Source organism: Mchenga conophoros, linkage group LG9 (genome assembly GCF_057382185.1).
Source record: "Mchenga conophoros isolate Kocher_MC1m ecotype Shallow Benthic linkage group LG9, M_conophoros_male_GT1.1, whole genome shotgun sequence".
Classification (NCBI taxonomy): Eukaryota; Metazoa; Chordata; class Actinopteri; order Cichliformes; family Cichlidae; genus Mchenga; species Mchenga conophoros.
In genome coordinates this window covers 16,001,815-16,023,316 of record NC_140534.1, presented here as the reverse complement: position 1 = coordinate 16,023,316, position 21,502 = coordinate 16,001,815, and the positions used below count along the sequence as shown (strand labels likewise).

At 40.2% G+C, this 21,502-nt stretch overlaps 2 protein-coding genes and 1 long non-coding RNA gene across 6 annotated transcripts in view; 2 read left to right on the top strand and 1 right to left on the bottom strand.

Annotated features, from left to right (window-relative positions):
* The window catches only part of LOC146567090 (cadherin-10-like), a 74,060-nt gene extending 63,944 nt beyond the window's left edge, over positions 1–10,116 (top strand). Inside the window, exons 9-12 of the mRNA XM_085286699.1 lie at positions 65–186; positions 2,375–2,492; positions 2,599–2,850; positions 5,180–10,116. Of these exons, the coding sequence (XP_085142825.1) occupies positions 65–186; positions 2,375–2,492; positions 2,599–2,850; positions 5,180–5,682 (995 nt within the window). The 3' untranslated portion in view covers positions 5,683–10,116. The remainder of the gene's footprint in view (positions 1–64; positions 187–2,374; positions 2,493–2,598; positions 2,851–5,179) is intronic.
* Positions 10,117–12,039: 1,923 nt separating this feature from the next.
* drosha (drosha ribonuclease III) overlaps positions 12,040–21,502 on the bottom strand; it is a 143,826-nt gene continuing 134,363 nt past the window's right edge. For all 4 annotated transcript variants that reach the window (XM_085286693.1, XM_085286694.1, XM_085286692.1 and 1 more), the window contains one exon: positions 12,040–12,672. In XM_085286693.1, the coding sequence (XP_085142819.1) occupies positions 12,542–12,672 (131 nt within the window). In that variant the 3' untranslated portion in view covers positions 12,040–12,541. The remainder of the gene's footprint in view (positions 12,673–21,502) is intronic.
* Positions 15,011–16,387, top strand: LOC146567089 (uncharacterized). The gene is made up of 2 exons (XR_014893868.1): positions 15,011–15,424; positions 15,502–16,387. It is a non-coding gene; the product is annotated as an uncharacterized LOC146567089 (long non-coding RNA).

Here is a 21,502-nt window from a genome sequence, read left to right as displayed (position 1 = left end):
TGCTGTTAATGAAATTTAATAATTACTCATGTAAATTCACTGTGTCCACCTTTGTGTTTCCCAGCCAACCCGCGACAGATCAGCCGGGTACCTGTATACGTCAGAGTCCTGGACGTCAACGACAACGCTCCAACATTCGCCACCAATTATGAGACGTTTGTGTGTGAGAACGCTAAGGCTAATCAGGTTGGTTATTACCCAACATAAAGCCGTAGTCATGGTTTCATCTCGACTTCCCAGTTTAGGATTATGCACCCGCTCCCAGCACAGCATGTAATTAGCGGGCCTCAGAGAGAATTTATAAATCTGTCACGTGTGTTTTAAGCTACTAGATAGTGGGACCGCTTCTGGGGACCAGACTTTCACATCTCAGGTTGATAAAGAGAAGTTTTCTTCCTCAAAATAGATTAAAGAAGTCGAGAACAGATCCACAGTGAAAAGAGATGTCTAGAGGTTCTGAAAAGACAGAGCTGCATTGTAGACCTTTTAATGTAAGACTCCCACAGCTGGGTTCGGATTTGCAGCTCTTCTTGGGTTGAAAAACCCAAGTCTGTGATACCTCAGAGATAAATGTGGATAGTGAGTCTTCAGTTTTAGGATCACTAGTAAAGTCCGAATAACGCCGTTTTACTAACAAAATGTGGTCCAAGCTGCAGTTTGCAAGACTTCTTTGTAGTCTTTACAGATAAAAAGTCTATTCACAGCGTTAGCCTGTGATAATGTAGATGTTTTTCCTCTGGCCCTGGAGTATTATGCGATTTGTCCTTCTACATCAGGGCTCCTCAATGTCAAATTAGAGCCAGCATATGAAAAAAACAACTGATTTTGTAATGTGTGTAATCAGAGGATGTCAGTTTTGGGGTTTTTTGTGTGCTTCATAGTTTCTTTTAAGCACGAGTGATGTGGCTGTTACATTTCTTGTCGCAGCACGTCTCCTAGTGCCAGTCCTAAACCCAGATAAACGGCGAGGGTTGCATCAGGAGGAGAATCTGGTGTAAAATCTTTGCCAAATCAAATGTGGATCATCAATAAGATTTTCACATGATTGGCCGACACCTGGCTTAACGACGACTGCCACCGGTGCTGTTGACCAGCAGGGTGCCCGGGGAAACTGTGCTGCTGTCTATGCTAAGGACAGAGTGAGATGGAGGTAGATGAGTCGCCTTGACAACCCCTAAAGGGAGCAGCCGAAAGAATATGAAGAAGCCTAGAAGCTTCTGTCTGGCTACAGCTGACTGTGTTGAGACACCTGCCAATCAAAGGAGCCGTCACCCCCCCCCCCCGTACAGTTGTTATGGGGTTTGCAGGTGTTCATTTATGCACAACTCTCCAAAGGTCTGGCCACAGCATTGCAATCAGGGTTTTGGGTCATTGCAGCAACTTGATTCTTGTTTTTACTTTGCTTTGTTTTTTCCATCAGTTCTGTTGTGGATTTCCTGTGATCATGGTCCTGTTAATCAGCACTTGGCTGCTGCTTGCCCCCTTAGTTCTCTGTACTTAGCTTATCTTAAGAAAAATATATATCTTCATGAGTGTAGAGCCACTCTTCCTTGTGCATAGTAATTATATTTTCAGGTGTCGTTCACTAGAAAGAACCCAGTTATTACTTAGGATAGGACAAGGCAGGGATCCTCACAATTCATCTCTCCAAAACTGAGCAATTTACAGTAAAATGATCTACTTGAATACAAGCCACTCTAAGCCAGAGGATAAACACCTATTTTTGAATTTGAGGTGAACTGTGCCATTAAGTAAATACAGCATCACTATATTAAACTCATACTGTGTTTCAAGGGGAACAAAATGATCCTTTATGCAGAATCAGCCTGGTGCCTTCATGTTGCATCAGATACAGATGAGGCCGCTTTAAACTACTTTGTATCCTGCTAGGTAGCTTAATTCAATGTGACACTTTGCTGATGATATCCTTGCACACGTTTACCATCTGAAAACCTCTTGAGGTTTATTCCTTGTTTGCGCGCCCTTAACTATTTGTCTTTACGAATTCCCAGGAGAACAAACCATCCCTTTAATCTTAATAAACAGCTCGGTTATTCATCACAGCAGCCGATGTTAACATGCAACTACCAGATGCTAACGAGCATGAAGTGGAGTTATCTTTAATTAGACGCATTACAGCTAGAGAGACAGCATCACAAAAGCATGTATGAATTAGATTTGTTGGTTGTTTTATTCTTTGTTTGAAATTTAACAGCTGTGTTCTTGCTCAGCTTCCACTTCCTCTTCATAGCTCAGCTAACCCATTAGCTAGCTAAAACACTAGCACCCGCACAAACAGCAGTTTAGCTGTGGTTAAATGTTCACGGCTGGGGTTGGGTTGCCCTGTCACTCACCTGTGTGCTTCTCACTTCAGGTGATACAAACCGTGGGCGCCACAGATCCTGATGCCCCGCTCGGAGGACACCGGTTCTTCTTCAATCTTGCTCAGGAAGCTGCTGGAAAGGCAAACTTCTCTGTCCATGACAACAAAAGTAAGACACTGCGTGTGCCCTACATTCATTACCTGTTGTTAATGTGCTGTATGTGTCATTGATTGGTTGACGTTTTACAGTAAATAACCAGATTTTCCCTCATCAGACAACACAGCGTCAATCCTCACAAGGAGAAACAGCTACAGCACCCTGCAAAAGAGCGTCCACCATGTGCCGGTGGTCATTTCTGATGGAGAGTTCCCAATGCAAAGCAGCACCAACACGCTGACCATCAGAGTCTGCACCTGCGACCGCAAGGGCAACATGAAGGCGTGCAACGCAGAGGCGCTCACAGCGAGGGCGGGGCTCAGCACCGGCGCCCTGGTGGCCATTTTGCTTTGTGTCATCATCCTGCTCAGTGAGTACAGCCTTACGTTCTTTCTTGCATAAATCTTTTTGGGGCTTTTCACTACAGAGCTTCTCCAGCAAAGCAATCCATAGGAGGTGTTAAACAGTCGGTTTCGTATTTCACTGCTTAATTTGATTCATCACTTCCTGTGGGCGGATAATTCTGCCAGTGACCGCAGCTGTCACCTTAATTTGATTTTAACCGCGAAGCAGCGAAGATCTACAGCATCTCGACTGACTTGAACAGGATGCTTTTCTTCATTGCATTAGGATGGTGAGATAGGAGCGTTTTTATTTAAAACTACAGCCTGGTGAAGGTTTCAAAAGCCAAGTAATTATTGCTGCCATACCTTGAAGCACCTTTACTTCTCAGTCTTAACTCAATCTTAACTCAGTAAGTATAAAAACCTCAGCTATAGTATTAATGCCTCTCATACAATATCGCGGGTTTACTGGAAATTCATTTTTTACTGGGCATTAATATTGAGTTTCATAAAATAATATGACTTAAAGTAAAAAAAGAAAAACTTGGATCCTTTCTTAGGGGTTTCGGCGTGCTTTGAAAAACATGAAAACATACATTTAAGAAAAAATACATTTCAGTTTTCACAGTGAACAGCGTTAGTATTAACATCTGAGTCAGGACACGTCAGCATAAAAAGTGTGTGGATGCTGTCATTAGATTTGTACAGATAATACAATGTAGCTGTTCATGCACGACTACCAAACTGTCCACCCTCAAGGGCCTGTTGTCTGAGAAAGAGCTGATGATGTAGGAGCAGCAGACCTTGGGGCCATAGTGTTTCAGACAACAGGATATTTGTACTTACCCCATAGCCCAAACAAGTCATGGTACAACAGATGGCTGTGGCCTCTGAGAGCTTGGTTCTACAACCTGGTCACTTCCTGTTGAAGGGAGTTCATCCTCCCCACCTTTGCCAAAATCTTTTCATTGTCCGACTCTTGGGGTTTTCTTTTTAATATTGTAATGTTTACCTTGAGGCTATTTTTGTGAATTGGAACCTGGAGTATCTTTCATCTTGCAACATCTAGCAGATCGCCTCTGTCTTTATTTGCGAAGGCAAAGAATTCCTGTTAATTTTAATCCAAAGAATTGAAGTTCCAACACATAAAGGACAGTTTTATGACCAAGATGTTTCGACCTGTTTGTAACTTTCTGGATGACCCGGATGAAAGCCTGCAGATAGTGAAAGCAAGAATAAAAAGACAGGATATATTGAAGGTCTTGCTGTTCTTGGCTGTATTGCTTTGCTGTTTTTGTGCACAGCTAGAACTTTATTGTAGTCTGATATAGTCATACACAGTATAAAAGATGGATGTAGCTTCCAGGTCCAAAAAGCAAAGCCATCATGCTTTAAACATGCATTCTTTTTAAATAGCCACCAACGAGTTTTACCTGTGGTTGCAAAAAAAAAAAAAAAAAAAACCTTTCCAGTCCTAGAGAAGTCTATTACAATTGTCCCACTGCCTCAAACTCCGTGAACACGTCACTGATGAGTTTATGAGCTAGTCACTCATTTCAGGTTGCACGAATACAACATTGACTAAATTTTTTAAACTTTGGTCATTCCATGTTTCAAAAAGGAGGATTTTACAGGGTATGGGCTTGTCTGTCACAAGTTGTTAGCCAATAAGGGTGCAGCTTCACAGTCTGATCCTTGCTCATGATATCCAATTTTAAAACAACAAGAAAGCAATAGTGAAAACGCTCATTTGCAGTTTCAAAAGAAGATCGTCACAAAAATATAGGGGTTGTCACAGTAGCTATCTTTTATAAGACCTTATGGTTAGAGCGTATGTCACCAGGAACGTAAGACAAATCCAAGGAAAACATAAAAGATATAAAAATATCATAATTAATGATAAAAAATGACAAGGAGACTGTCTCAACTTGCTGAAATTTGAACTTCTTTCAAAAATAACGCTTAAACAACCCTGAGTTGTTTAACACCAATTGAATACTTAAAGAATAAAAGTAACCCTCACACCATCCCTTGAATGTCATAATGTTTCTTAATGGTACAGAGGTTGCATTTTTAGCGCGTAATGTATTCTGCTATGTTCTTAAAGGGGGTTCCTTTATGTTCTTAAGCAGCAGCGGCCCTGAGGAGCGAGAGATGCATAATGCATCCTTGTGGTAGCAGTGCCTGCTTTACAAAGTCAGACAAAGTCCCTGAACATCAGTGCACACTCACACAACATCAACAATTCCCCCAGGACAGTCACCGGCCTTCAGAACAAGGAGAGAGAGCACAGAAACAACAGCAAAAGTCACCAAACTCTCATATTTGTTCTCTTTGTTTTTGTTCTCCACACAGTGATCGTGGTGCTGTTTGCTGCCCTGAGGAGGCAGAGGAAGAAGGAGCCTCTGATCATCTCCAAAGAGGATGTCAGGGACAACGTCGTCAGCTACAATGACGAAGGGGGCGGAGAGGAGGACACCCAGGCCTTTGATATCGGCACACTGCGCAACCCGGAGGCCATCGAGGAGAGCAAACAGAGGAGAGACATCGTCCCCGAGGCCTTCTACCCTCCGATCCGACGGCCTGTGCTGCCCCCAACTCGGGACAATAACGGGGACGTGAGAGACTTCATCAACCAGAGGCTCCAGGACAACGACAGCGACCCGACGGCGCCGCCTTACGATTCCCTGGCCACCTACGCCTACGAGGGGAACGGCTCTGTAGCGGAGTCCCTCAGCTCGCTCGAGTCAGTGACCACTGAGAGTGACCAGGACTACAACTACCTGAGCGAGTGGGGACCCCGGTTTAAGAAACTAGCGGACCTGTACGGGGGCGACGACAGCGACAGGGATTCCTAACGAGAACCTGGCACACAGACAAGGAGAAAAAACAAAAATCCCAAACACATGTTGAAAACATCCGGAGGGTTCTGGTGCACGTGTGGCGAGTGAAATGTCGAAAGGACGGAGAAACGAGCGCCGTCTGTCCGAGTGTTCTTTCACCGCCTTCGATCACCGTTCAGTTGTCCCCTCCGGTGACCAGACGTAGGCTTTGTGTGTCCAGTCAGTGTTAGTTGCGTTTTTGCGAGGGCACAGTTAAAACAGACTTTGTGTCAAGACTTTTTGGTTTTTGTGTGTGTATATGGGGTGTACATGAGGCCCAAATATATCTATACCGATATTTTTTTGTTTCTTTTTTCTCCAAAGCTGCCTGTGACGGACACTTCAACAAGCAGTTTTGTAAACCAACAGATATGCCTATGTATTTTTCAGTGTTTCTGGGACAAAAACATGCTGCATATTGTGAGTTCTATCTTAGCTTGTGTATGTACGGTAATATGATACAATACGCTGTACAGTTGTTTTGTTTTTCTAGGGATTTCTATCTTCCAAACAATCCCCTCTTTCAGCAATGGCTGCCTCACTATAAACACTTAGCCACAGTTTGAGTTTGAGCCACAAGAAAATGAAAAATATGGTTCCACACAAGGTGGGGGAGATATACAACATCAAATTTTGAGTTAGTTGTGGCAGGTGTTGAAAAGTGGTGGTTGTTCTTTAATGGTTATATAAAGCGGTGGTAAAGGACTGCTACTACAAACACCTGCAAACACACTGGTTTATCATTTTTACAGTATTTGATTTTCATCACCACACGGCTTAAAGCATTTGCTGTGAGGTGGGCTGAAATACCAAATATTTCCTTATTGAGCTGAATGTTGTCAGCAGTCTTTTTTTTCTCTGTGCAGGGTGAAATATGAAGTGCACAGAATAGTGTTATTTTCTATGCTGCAATGAAAATCCACAAGTCTAACATGTATCGGGCTCAGTTAGGGGGAAAATACTGGTCTTGTTGGACCTTTTTGCTCACTTCACTTCAGAAACACAGAGTTGGAAGATGCTGAGAGGATGCCACCGAGCCTGAAATTACAGCATTAAATTAGATTAGGTTAAACATCTTGTGGACAGTTACCATTAAAATTCATTATGCAATTTTATTTTCTTCCCTTAAATGGCTCATTTTATCTGTTCAAGAGAGAGTGAAAGGAAAGGTAGCACTTGAATCAATGTAAGCAGCAAAAACAATAGGGACATATTGACTGGAGCCTAAAGAAATAAGTCTGCATTAATGTGAAGCTTTACATCTTCATGCAAAGCGTCATAGCTCATGAAACGAATCAAGAAAGTTGCCTTAAATTTAAAGAAAAAGAGCAAAAAAAAAAAACCCCGCAAAATAAACACAGACACACAAAAAGAAAACAGCAAAATGCTTCCAGACTTCATTCTCTTCTCACTAAGGAAAAATAAAAGGCTAAATCAGTGGTTTTCATCCTTTTTCATTTGACATATCCCCAGTCTTCTGTCTTTTTGCTAACTGTTGTTAGCTAATAATTTAACTGTTAACTGTACTTAAGCGAAAAATGCATTATATTAATACCTAATGTCAGCCAACTATCCTTTAAGCTAACAACTTTCTTTGTACCGTTAGCTAACACTTGATGGTTTTCCAGTCTTTCACCTTGCTACTATGTTAATTCATAGTGCTAGCTGACAACATGGCTACTAACTACACTTCAACCAAAAAAACCCACTGTGCTTTGTCCATAGTTTCAACTAGCTACTGTTTTCTGTATTGCTATTATGTTGTGCTATCAGTTGTTTTGTACTGTTAACAGACCAAACAAAAAAAATTCAGCACTGCTGTATTTATAATTTTAGCTAGCTGTTCATCCATTCTGTTTAGCTAATAGCATTTTTTGCTCTATTAACAAACAGTTGCTAGCTCTACTCTTTACTGAGACTTTTAGTAACTATTTAAATGTCACTTTTGATTTTAGCCAGACAATAACTTTTTTCCCCGTTAAGTGTTGCTAACAATTGTAAAGAGGTGATGGCAGTCAGGATAAAACACTTTATCGATAAGTAGGCTTTACTTTACTACACACACAAAACTATGGAAGCCCGTTTCCGCCACTAAAAAAAAAAAAAGCTAGTATCCATAACTCGAAATTTCGAGTTACTTTTCTCAAAATTTCGAGTTAGCTCTGCCAATCAAAAATATACGTGAATGAGGTCGCTTTCTTGTTACACGGAAGCATATGGCGCAGGACCGCGCACTCAAAAACGGATCCCAACAAATTAAAGTATGTTTGCTGATAGTAACACCATGTGATTCAGCTAATAACACAGGGATTTCATCATTTGTGAAGCCAGGCTGAAAACACTCAGCAATCTGTGCATTCACGACTGGATGTAATACCGGTAGCTTAGCTGTAGCATTTGTAGCTGAGGGCTTCAGCTTCCGGGTAACATGGAAATGACGTCATTCACGTAGATTACTGATTGGCAGCGCGAACTCGAAATTTCGAGTTGCTTTTCTCAAAATTTTGAGTTAATATGTCGAAATTTCGAGATAATAACTTCGAGAAAATAACTCGAAATTTCGAGAAAATAACTCGAAATTTTGAGTTATGGATCTTTTTTTTTTTTTTAGTGGCGGAAACGGGCTTCCATACTAAACACAAGCAACCAATATATTCAAAAATGTTATTATACAACACTGTATTAACAAAAACAATTAAATTTGATAATTTTTGTAGTGATCTTTCCCCCTATTTTTATTTATTATAATTCTTTTTTTCTCCAAATCAAATGTTTTTATGTTCATGGTACACTTTACTGGCTGACTGGCTAGGTTCAAGGCTTAAAACTTTTTATCGTGTATTAATTTTATGAAAGATCATTGAAGAAGATGAATGGGAAATATACGTCCAGAGCCCTTAAAAAAATAGGGCGGTCACTCTTTGGCAAAAGAGTGATAAATGTGTCACACTACCTACCTTAAACACTATTTAGCTAAGATTTTGTGTCCTGAGAAGGGCTCCGTCCTGCACTGTAGAATGTATAATAATGTAACATAGCAGTACAGTAATAGAAATGTGCCAAAAAGCAAAGAACACCAGTATTTTCCTTTAAAAAAAACCCTTCCATTATTTTAGTCTCTTCCTTTGCCCTTCACTACGTGTACTGTATGTAGTGCTGAACATGAAGCTGGTTCAAATGTTCAGGCTTTACCCAACTGATTTCCTGTGGGACTAACAGCCCTTTCCATAAACATGCTTATCAAGGGGCACCTGACCTTTGAGTGGTGTGGAATTAGGTTCTTAAGCCCAGAGGTGTGTCCTCGGCTCAGAGAGAAGGTCAAAACATTATCCTGCAGCAAGATCACAAAGGTTTAATTTTTCAAAAGTAGGAGGAAACTTGTGAAAATGATCTCTACCACAGCAAAATTGGGAAATTACTTTAAGAGCTGCCTAACTACAAACACACAGCTGTGAAACAGAGAAAAATGTCTAAACCAGGAGGGCACAATGATATCAACAGGAAAAAAAAAAAAAAAAAAAAAGGCCAGCTAAAACAAGCTCTGCCCTCACTTTAGCAAAAGGCCAACCAGTGAAGAGGCTGACATTTATCAGACATTTGAAACAGTAATAACAAAACACAATGGCATAATTGCCATAGTGCTACTTTTTCCCCCTCTATCACGAGCCAGCTGATTGCACAGTGGTTGGAAAATTCTTTATATCATATACACGAGTTCTCTTTTCTATTTCTTGGCTGCCTTGTTTTGTTTATTAGCTTGTTGCTGGAGCTCCTGTTGTGTAAGTGGCCATTTCAGACTGTGGTAATGTTGCTATGATAAGCATTTAATGGGTTTAAAGACCCTTCACTATAAGAAAACTGCTTTTCCACCTCAAGGTGCAATGCGAGGTCTCAAATGAAAGTCAACATGACAGCAGCACTCACCAAAACCATTTTTTCCCCTTCAGTCGTCACAGTTTTCTGTCTTCATACAGGATGTCAGCATATCGCCATCACGAAGCCGTACTTGTGTTTTCCTACGGCGAGTGTAATTGTCTACAAGCGTTGGCTCCGGGCTCAGTTAAAGTCGTCGAAAACATTACACGTCCAAACAAACCATGCTGCCACATCTTTTTTTTTTCCCTTAAAGCTGAGGCAACTAGATGGTGACACTGATGTCCTCTTTCTCCAGATAAAATAGATCTGTGGTTGTTGATGTGTAGACATGGTCGCTCTCGGGGCTCAACTCTACTACGCTATATTATGTTGGTGACAATGTGATTGAGCAGTTCTGTCAATGTAGAAACAATTTGAGAGGTCGTGGTACTTGTAAGGGGCCCTGCATCATTGGCCATCCATCAATCTGCTTTGTAAACCGTGATATTTTGTACTGAATATTTATATGACACAATTAAATATCTTTAAAATCAACCACTCGTTTCTCTTTATGAGGTTTTCTTCCAGAATATTTCACAGATTTGTGTGTCTCAAGGTGCAACGTGAGGCATTTTTTTAACCCGAGGCAGCTACTGTAGATGGTGATGCTGATGTCCTCTTTCTCCCGATAGCGAAGGCAGGAACAACTGTAATACACTCAAGTAAGAAAAAAGCTAGAGCGATTACACTAATGCTACAGATACACGCGATCTTGTTGCCTTTAACAAGGTCACTTCACTTGTCAGTAAGCTGTTCTCCTCAAAGCAACTTTGGTGTATGGGGAAATCGATAAAACACCAATGAGACGAAAGTCAGTCTGCTATCAGTTTGCGATTAAATGGGTTCAAGTCATTAATTACATGCAATCTGCTTGTGACAATACAGAGATTAACTCAGACAAATCAGTGAAAATCACAAATCTTTTCCTATTTGTTGCAAATCTGTTGTTGTCTACATACAAACTGACATTAATTGCTTTCAGAGTCTAACCAGACGACTCATGAGTCTGAACAAGAAACTCCTCCACAAATAGTGCTGAAGTTACTACAGGATGGTGATTTAACTGCAAAATGAGAGAGACTTGGGAAACTTCTGAAAACTTGCCCTCTTGTGAGATTTGAAGATTCACCTATGGTACCGATTTTAAATCGTGCAATCGTCTTCATAATGTTGGGGGTCAACGCTGACTGCCCGGCGGGGTGAATACAATATCCCATCAGCCTTTTACCATTGAGGTGTAAAAAATTAACATTCACTTTAATGTGGCTGTAGGCAGCAGAGTGATGTATAATATGTACTGTGCAATCATCATCAACACCGAAGACACCTGACATCTAAACACATTTTAAAGTATACACGATAAACATTTTTTAAATTACGTTACTCGACGCTATTACAGTAATTTGATTTCTGTCATTTAAAACTTATTTGCCTTGTGTCTTAGATACAGCAGACGTTATTAATCCCACACTGGGGAAATTCACCTGTTACAGCAGAACAAGGGTCAGAAAGAAAAAGCGTATTGGAGAGTTTTAATAAACAATAAAAATATCATTTGTATTATTTGCACCTATTTGTTCCTTTTATCAATAAAACCTCAGTTGCCTTTGAGTTGTGAAGTACGGTGCTCCCGGTCTGACTTAAAATAGATTTGTAGTTGTTGGTCGTTAATGTGTAGCCATGACAACCGGCCTCATTCACAAATTGTGCATATGAACAAATTCAGAACAGCCTTAACCTTTAAGAATGAGAAAATGATTAATTTTTAGTTGTGTTTTCCATGAGCCAAAAATGCTCAGTAAGATAAATTATTGGCAGAAGTTCTTACTATTTACATAAAACATTCAAATCTCTCTAAAATCAGCTGCTGTGAGGTTTTCTCTTTCAGAATAACATTGTTTGACAGACAGCTGTGTGGCAGCTCTAGTGGACCACTTTCACTTTCTTCCCTCTAGTTATGAAGAAAAATGTAACTTTTATCTGAAATGTGACAGCAGCCACAGGCTAGTAAGCTAGACAGCTACCATCCTCACAGGTACATATTTATTATCTACAATAAATCTCAGTATAAAAGACCCGATTCTAGACGTCAGATAGTTATTAATATGACGGCTTTTGCTAAATAGCTGGATCCAGAGGCTACTGAGCTGAGGAAATTGTTAATTAGACAATCTATAATTAAGATCTGTTAGACAGCCAATCGGATTTAGAGAGAGGTTAAAAAGAGAGTGGGGGGGGGGGGGGGGGGGGGGGGGGGGGGGAATCACATTTTGATTATTAGAGGATGAGTGGCAGATGTGAGACAGATGGTGACACTGTAGTGAGGGAGTATAACGGACTCATCCTGTTTTAGAGGTTTAGAGATCAGAGTAGGAGGGATTACGATTAATACAAAAAAAATAAATAAGAAAATCTCACTTTTTGGACCAGAATCAGAAACTTTATTTACAATAGATGCTCTGATGGTTTATTTAACAGTTCTTACTCCATTTTAAAAAATGGGTTTTTTTGCCATGTGCCAGTAACACGGTGAGGTCCTGCTGTGGCTTTGTTTTTAAAAAGGTTCCACTCTATATTTAACACACACACATAAGACAACATAAAGCCACCTTCGACAGAGCCGGAGTGATAAACAGCATAAAACATGAACGCATGAGGCTTCATTTCTAATTCCCTTTGCCCTACTTTTACTTTGAAAATACTGGCCACAAAGCTAGTTTCCCCCCAAATATTTGTGCTAACGGTCACTTTGACCCAGTTGATCCCTACCTAAAACCCATCTATCTTCCTTACTACATCTTCATGATCAACTAGTGGCACCTCCGTTTTGCTAGCTCTTGCCTGAACAGCTGCAACATCTGCAGAGAAGGCTCCCTAATGTGGACCCGGGTCCTGATTGGCTGTCCCAAAGAAGGCGCTGTCACTTCCTGTACTCTTCCGAGTCTTCGGTTTCCTTCTCCTGCCGCTCCCGCTCTCGTCTCATCTCCTTCAGCTCCTGCCTGTATTTCCGCTCGATGAAGCGCTTCTGATGAGCCATCTGTGGGAAGTTATCTGGTACAGGGAGAGGCAGAGCGGGAAACACAGGAGTCGACCAAGGAGAACAGATAAAGAGAGAGAAACACAGAAGCAGAGGTGTGAGGAGACAAGGTCAGTTTCCAACTGGGTGAGGACAGCAATTTAGTTCCCAAATTGCACTGACTATGGTTTTCATAGCATGTGTCATGCTGTCACTTAGGTCAAATGAGCGAAAATGTTGCAGGCTGTATTGAAATTAAATTGCCCTCATGTTGTTATTTCATTAATAATGATGAAGTAACAAGGAATTAGACAGGCCTTGTTTGGTTTCAGCACAATGACTGTGAGATCTGATAACATAATTACAAGCGAACATTTCGAAAATGAGATCTGTAATAAGATGGCATAGTGTGACAGTAGGAAGAAAAATATCAAACAAAAACAGATACAAGCTTAAAGGTATATAAGCAGCAGACAAAAGAAACTGTTAATGTTTTGAAATTGTGTCTATTTGAAACTTTCATATTAAACTGCTCGTTTAGAAACCTCTTTTAAAGCTGCTACTATTTGGCGTTCAACCAGCAAACTGCAGCTTTGGCTACATCAGCCATTAGTTTCTAAAGAGAAGTTCTGAGGCCTCGATTTGAGTTTTCTGCTCGCTGCCAACTTGGCTCGAGTCGTCTCCAAATGTGGTGAAACACACAGGGAGCCCAGGCTCAGGAAGTGGGAACCACAACAACTGAAGTGCTCAGGACTCGTGTCAATCAGAGACACACTCTGAACCGCTTTCTGTGAAAGTCTCCACCAAGACGCAAATTGGTTTCTGTTTCAAGATTTCCACATTTCTGTGTCACATATTTTCATTAAGAGCTGTGAAATGTGGGGGCGGCGTACTCGGGAGAATGTGCTTAAAAGGCTAACGGCAGCAAATACGGGATTACGGATATATCTGGCCCGAGTGACGGATACACAAAGGAATATTTTATTAAGTATTCTGCTGCATCAATTTTGCAATGACTAAGTGTTTACACCTTTTTTTAATTTAAACTTTTTAACCTTTAAGGGAAAGAAACACCTTTGAGATTAAAAATATCATTTGCAAGAGGTTCAACTTAGATTCAGGCTCGGAAGTTTTTAGACAAAGACGCTTTTTTTCTTTTTTGCCTTTATGCACCACCACAGTGGATTATAAAGGAAACAATTGAGCTGTCATTCAAGCGCAGACTCTCAGCTTTAACTCAAGGGCTCAAGGCTCTAAAGTAACTGAGAAGCACTTTTGTGGCCAGGTGAGGCCTGTTCCCTTGTTATTTCATGACAAACAAAGTAGATTAGAGATCTGGAGTTAATTCTAAGTGATGAACTTCAATGAACTCTCAATATGAGGTCCAAAGAGCTGCCAGTACAACTCAATGAAGCAACTCAAGGTGGCTGCAGTAAAGGCCTCATAGAACAGCGGTCCCCAACCCCCAGGCCACGGACTGGAGTCCTTTGGTACTGGGCCGCGAGAGTTGCGCCTCGGGTGTGAAATTTATGGTTTTCAGGGGTTTTAGCAGTTTTTATTGTTATTTTTTTTAATTATTTTTATCGTTAACTCTGTTTCCCTGGGTCTTTTCACATGTTTTATGAATAAATCTTCTTTTTTGGTACTGGTTTTATTTTGGTGTATTTATCCGCGACACCTTAAAGGCCAGGCCGTGAAAATATTGGGATATCAGTGGGAGACTGCGGCACCCACGGTGTGGGACGGAGAGATTTCGCAGGTCTTTCCTCCCCACTGCTGTCAGACTCCATAATAAAGACTTTAACTGATCAAGCACACACATCCATACATATGCAATAATACTAAGTGCAATAATCCTTTCTGTCATCGTTGTATTTTTACTCAGTTGTATATAGTATTTGTATTTGTATTCTATTTTTATCTTATTGTATATTTATTTTATTTTATTCTACTGTATATAGTATTTTATTTTATTCTATTCTGTACAGTTGTGTACTGTATTTATTCTTATTGTATTCTAATTTTTGCCTCATAACTTTTGCACTGTCCACTTCCTGCTGTGACAAAACAAATTTCCCACGTGTGGGACTAATAAAGGTTATCTTATCTTATCTTATTGTCGGACACAACCGGTCCGTGGTGCAAAAAAGGTTGGGGACCGCTGTCATAGAGCATTTCAAGGAATGGACCTTCTGTCTAAAGAGAACATGGCAGCATGAACAAACCACAAGACTTCTGCAACAATCTTTGGACAGATGAGACCAAAGTTGAGGTATTTGGCTGTACTTTGGAGAAACCCAAACACAACATGTCAGCACAAACACGTAATACCAACTGTCAAGCACGGTGGTGGAGGGGTGAAGATTTGGGCTTGTTTTGCAGATCACACAACTAGGGATGGGTATCGAAAACCGGTTCTTGTTGAGAACCGGTTCCCACTGTTTCAATTCCTTGGAATCGTTTGCCATTTTTGCAAACGATTCCCTTATCGATTCCAGTCGCCCCGAATGACGTCACCACGTTGCGGAGCGTCATTTACCTGGCAGGAAACACGGCGCCTAAGCGGCTCAAACGCTCAAAAGTTTGATTATACTTTATGAGAACCGATGACAACAGGGCAACTTGCAAAGTAGATATTTCATTTAAGGGAGGAAACACTACGAATATGCAAAAGCATTTGCTCACAAAACACGCGATGACACGCGTTTTTAATTCCGCTCCGGACTCGTGACTCTCAACCCAGCAGCAGCGCTAACGTTTGCACGTCCTCTCCCGTTAATGCGGCAGGTAAATAACCAACAACAGTGCATATTATGTTAGCGCAATCTGCCTTATTACAAGACCTGCCATTACTGTACATGTAGGTGACCATGATGAGAGAGACAGACAGAGTCTGGCTGGCGCTCGCTGACAGTTCTCGCTGCAGTCTACCGGTAGCGTCTCCTTTCAGGCCAGGATAGACTAATGTCACCGAGCAGTGTCTAAGTTTGTGGTCAAAGGCTTGCACCCATTTGCCACAGCAGATGCCCCCGATTTTTGGTAAGTGAATGTGTTTAATTGTAGGCAGGGACATTACTGGATATTCTTGTGTAATTGCCACAGAACAATTTATGTTATACTTTGTTATTGCTACAGAAGAATGTTGCAGCTTTAAGGCAGGGATGACTCCTGGAGTTGCTTTCTCACTGCATATGCTTTATTTCACAATCAGATCGATTCGATAACAAAAACATACAGCAGCTCCTCTCCTACTCCTAGCCCTTCGCTGCGGTGGAAAAAAGAACGACTTCAATCCCCTTCAAGGAACATGTGTACAAAATAGTTTTCCTGATACACCAATGGGGCGTTCAATGCCATCTTGTAAATATGAGTACTCTGGCAGAGTAACAGTTCAAATGAAAAATACACCAGAACAAACAAGCAAACAAAAAAAGAAGTGTGGGGTACCTTTGAACCAATGAACAAAGTATAACAATTTATACTTTTTAACATAACCCGACCCCGTCAATATGTGATATGTCTCACAAGAATATTTATTTTATTATTTTACATTTACAATTTTTTTTTCCTGGGGACCCTGTGACACCCCATTGAAGAGCCGTAGGCTGGATCTCTCAAGATCTCACTGTTGGGTTTGTAAGGCCATGTTACTCCTAAATTTCTATCTTGTTCAAAGAGAAGATATAAAACAAAGCTCTGAGCTAATCGACCTTAGTGTTCTCCTTTTTAAAAAAAAAAAAAAAAAAAGAATCGATAAGAGAATCGATAAAGAATCGAATCGTTAAACAGAATCGAAAATGGAATCGGAATCGTTAAAATCTTATCAATACCCATCTCTACACACAACCCAAGAATACAGCAGGCAATGGTGGATAGGAACTTTGTAGCAAAGGTTGTGTAAGTACTACGAAGATAACTGTATAAATAATGTTACAGAAATCACACAAGTAGAAGCAACTAGTTTTGCATGCCTCAGATACCCAGTTCATTTTTTTTCCACCCAGTGCTGAAAATGACACGAAAGACAGTCAAAATCGATTAAAATTCCTTCGGATTTGCAATCTTGGAGCTTTGGATGGTTGTGAAAGATGAAAAAGTTGTGGGAAAAACAACTGAAACATCAGTTACTTTAAAAAAAAAAGAATCAAAAACATGTCTTCGTGTTGGTTGGAATTTCACAAGAGCTGTAGGAACAATTCAAAATAAGAATCAAAGAATCAAGATGAGAATAAAGTAATTTAAAAGAAGAGAGGCCAATGTCAAGCTAGTGAGGCTAGCATCAAAATGTTAACTGCTAATGAACAAAAGTGATGCATTCCTTTTTTAAAGCTACTTACGTGAGCTTTTTCTCTTCATGTTTCAGACATTTGAGTAGATTTTTCAAAGGTGACAAAAAATGCCTGTTACAATTTCAGAAAGTGGCAGCTGACAGTTTATTTTGTCTGCTCAAGAAAGGTAATTAACTTCTTCTCAGAGTACTAACAAAAACTCACATTGGACAAACTGGAATGAGATCATATTGGCATACTTAGGAGAGATTATTTTACTTATTGTTAATACATTTTCCCTTCAGTTAAAATGATTTAAGCACATAACAGAGCAGTGACTCGTTTAAAAATATTGAAAACACCTTATTTGGTGCACCAGTGTCGTCTTGAAAGAAGCAACTTTCCTCAGTTTTCATGCCAAGCAGCACCGTTTGTAATTTTAATATTCACTGCTCAGGTAATTTCCCATTAAGTGTTTACATTACTGTGCCTGCCCACTGCAAACTTCAATTTAAAACAGCATGCATGACAGCTGCCCGGTGGTTTGTGTCTACTCGCTGAGACACACATTTGACTGTGCAGTTTTTCCAGTCACTGATCATGACCATGCAAACTCAGGCAAATTGGGCTTCCAATACCTTTTCCCTCAAACGTTTTAAAGATAGCCTGTGAGGGAAAACAGAGGAGCCACAATAGCCTGTACTTACAGGACATTAAAATAAGGTCCTCTGTGTGTTTTGTACAATTCTGCGAACTTTGCAAGTATCAGGTTATCATTTTTCATAAATTTGGATTCATACAAATGGATGACAAACTGCAGAGAGTTTTTTTTCCTTTAATGTAGCACTGATTTTACAAATCTTGAAGCTAGGCTAGGTTTGGGCTTGTCACCAATCACAGCTTAGCACCATCCCTCCAATCTCCTAATGTGGAATTTGCAGGTCTTGGAAATGGAGCCATTACCACTTGATGCCAGAGGACACCTTGTGCATAACAGGAAGACTTTGGTAGAATCTGTCATAACTAGGTATATTATGCCTCGGGATGAAAAGAAACAACAGTCCAAACTCACCCATAACTGTTAAACTGGACAGAATGGATGTGTGACTTATGAAGATCGCAGCATTTGATTTAGATCACTTTCACAATCCTCGAACCATTCAGTGAACCTTTATTCCCAACCACCAATCTCTAGGACTGAAGCCAACATGAAGTAACAAAAACAAAGCAGTCAGACTGGCTACAAAACCAAGTTAGTCTAACAGGCAGAATAAATGAACATAATTACCAGTAACCAGTAACCTCAGGCTCTGCATTTTTAAGCTTTAATTAAGGGTTTTGGCAGCTAAAACCATTTTGCTGGCTCCAACCCCCCCCCAAAAATATGTTGGCCAGAAGCGAGAACTTACCTGTAATGAATGAACAAGCTAGCTCCCAAACCCCAAAACAACACGCTGTTTCAGAATGCAGAGTCTATAAGCAGTGGGAGATATTATGGAAGCTGTGTCCAACTTCTATTTATTTTTTTCTGCCAGTACCTCATGAATAAAAGGCATCCCATCCCAGGATATACGTGCTTTGTCATCTGGAGAGCACTCAGGGTAACTTAGTATTGAGCTGTATTGATCTTGTCTCTAAAGGGGACAAGTGGACCCAAACCACGACCTTCCACAGCAACTAGATCCGCTCAATGTAAGAGTCAAGGGTTATGGTTTTCCTTTCATGTAAGACCGTACTTTCTTTTTCCATTTTTCAATCTACAAGTGAAAGACTTTCTACATTTCAAGGCCCAGGTGTATGAAGTTTTAATGAACCTCTTTTTTGCTAGTGTGTTGAGTTTAATCATACCTGGTCTACCAGGTCATCTAGGCTAGATTATGCCAACTGTTAGGACAACCACTGCGCCAAGTAAAATAGCCTCTGAACAAACAGAACAGAAAGAGGTCACAGGTTCATTTTAAGGCCAAACTGAATAGCCTGTTTAATAACTAACAGCCTCTCCAATGTAAAACCTGAATTGTTGATAGAAGCATTGGATTACTAATGCAATGAGGAGACGAAGAGTTTGAAGATGAAATATGTTTAAGGGGAAAAAAGGGAAGCAAAAACCCATTAATTTAATGCATTTCACTCTTTCCATTTCCAGAGACCACACAACATCATTTCTAAATGCTTTCTATAGTCTTTTCAGAACTCGTGAATAGGACTTGGTATTTACGCTGAGACACATTTAAGTCATGATAAACTTGAGCTGAAGGTTAAAGGAGATACAGTAAAAGGTTTAGATTATTCTTTTATTCATCAGCCTGCATGTTGGAAATACGAGTTAATATAGAAACACTTTTAGCTATAAATATGACACTGGAAAGAACTGCAGCTATCTGGTGAAAATCTACTGTAGTTCTTAAGGTCTTTCTTGATGTCTGAGTAGTCTTATGGCGCATCAGAACAAATGTGAAGTGAAGTTTCATCTCATGGGTTTCTGGACCATTTTGAAATCCGCTATTATTAGCCCCTAACAGCCAATGGAAGAATTACTTCCTTCCAAAGTACAATCAATACTTGGAATTGGTTCACGGGAGGATATTTCCAGAACTTCTAAGGAAATCTTACAGTTTCCCTTACTTTTCTTCAAGTCCTCTATTTTGTTTTTCTCAAAGTTGAATATACACCTTCAGCTTCCTTTAAAGGGCGACAATAAGCTTGCAGATAGTGGGTGGTCTCAGTAAAATCCACAATCTACAGGAGAATCTCATCTGATATGCTATCACAACACTAAAGGTGAAATATATTGAACTTGCACTGATGCATATTCGGCTCCTTTTGCCCCAAGTCGATTTGTGCCTTTGAATAGAAAACTTTACTATGCTGCAGGTCTAAACACACCATTAACAAAACGACAGTTTTTCAAATTCTCACTGCTGGGTCTTCAAAAAACAAGAACTTCATATAAAATAATATTCTCCTAGCCTGTTTGCCCAAGATGGACACAAGAATCATCAACATCAAGCTACAATTCAGCCCTTTTACATGGTTCCTACTGCTTAAGATAATGCAAAAGACCTTTTAAAATTATGATAGTATGAAATCTCAAGACCAGCTTTAGAATAACAAACATGGAAGCAGAAACACATCAATTTCTTGATGGTTTATTTGATAGTTTGATAGGTCTCATCGCCTTGCGTCAGGCTCTTGTTAAACATTAAAACAACACGTCCCAAATGGTACAAGCTTGCTGATAAGGTTTACTTTGCTAGAGCTGCATGCAAACAACATACCTTTTACATTTTAATAGGTATTGGTTTCTGCCACTGATGCAAAATCTGGATTTAATAGCTAATTTTCATTGAATTTGCATGCTTGCTAGCAGAGACTGCATTTGCTCTGAAGGTCCCGACCACAAAACAAAATGAGCGTTTTGATTCTGCTGTTAGGATTTGCGTAATAAAGATGGAAGAGGTATTCATTGATTGGCTCGTGCTTTTTTAACTTAAGCAATTCAGCGATGTAATATCTTTGAAGGCTTTCTAAGCATCTGTAGGAGTCTTGTCTTACCTCAGACCATGTTATTTAAAAATCCAGTGTGCTTCAGTACAGAGCCAAACAACAGAAAATACGGCAGTGTCTTAAATACTTAGGAGCTGTATCATGAGTAGATAATGTACATTATCCCCCAATAAATGTGAAAATTTAATTATTTCTATTGTCCAGACAGTGAACTCACAGCTGATAACATGGCGCCTTAGGGTTTTAGACAACTACTCGACTATCTGCTGTGGATTTGTGTTTTCTGCAAAGAGCTGCCGTCCTACTGCTGCAGACCCATGACCACGGCTGCAAAGATAAACCACAGGAGCACAAGTGAAAATGTTTCTCACATGTTGCTGGGACACATTAACCATCTGTGTTGCTTTTAACCTCCACTTTGGCGCTGATAAGCAGTAATTCGAAAACCATGAAAGGGTTTCACGTTGAAGAATGTCCCCTCTAATGTTGAAAAAAGAGAAGAGAAAAGGTGTTGTGCATTCAGATGTTTTGAAAGGATTTCCAGCCTCCTACATGTGAGGCTTAGGTTGCCTTTCAATTTAATTTAAATTCTTTGGAGAGTTGTTTAGGCATATGAAATATTTTAAAGATGTCACCTTGAGCTCTCTAGAGAGCTGTGAAGTAGTTTTCTTTTTTCCTGTCAGTTTATGGAATAAAGCATAATTGGCCTTAGCCAGGGCTTCAGAACATCAAATTCTATAACTGATTGCCAGGAGGAATTAGCCATGAGCGAGTAAAGGCCATGCAGTGCTTTGGTCGTCCTCAACCAGTTCTTGTAATCAAAATTCAAGAACCTACTATGGCAGATGAGCCACTGCCAACCCCCCCCTGCAATTTCCATATAATATGTGTCCGGCTTGTGAATGGAAAAGGATAATGTATTCTTCCCCTTGCAACACTATAATTTGTCATTATGGCAACAGAGAGGAAAGCGTGTGATAACAGCAATATCCTATTAAAAAAAGAGAAGGAAAAAAATCCTGAAGAAAGAACACTGAGCAAAAAAAAAAAAGCATGCTGAAAGAAACACACACATGCATGAACACACAGA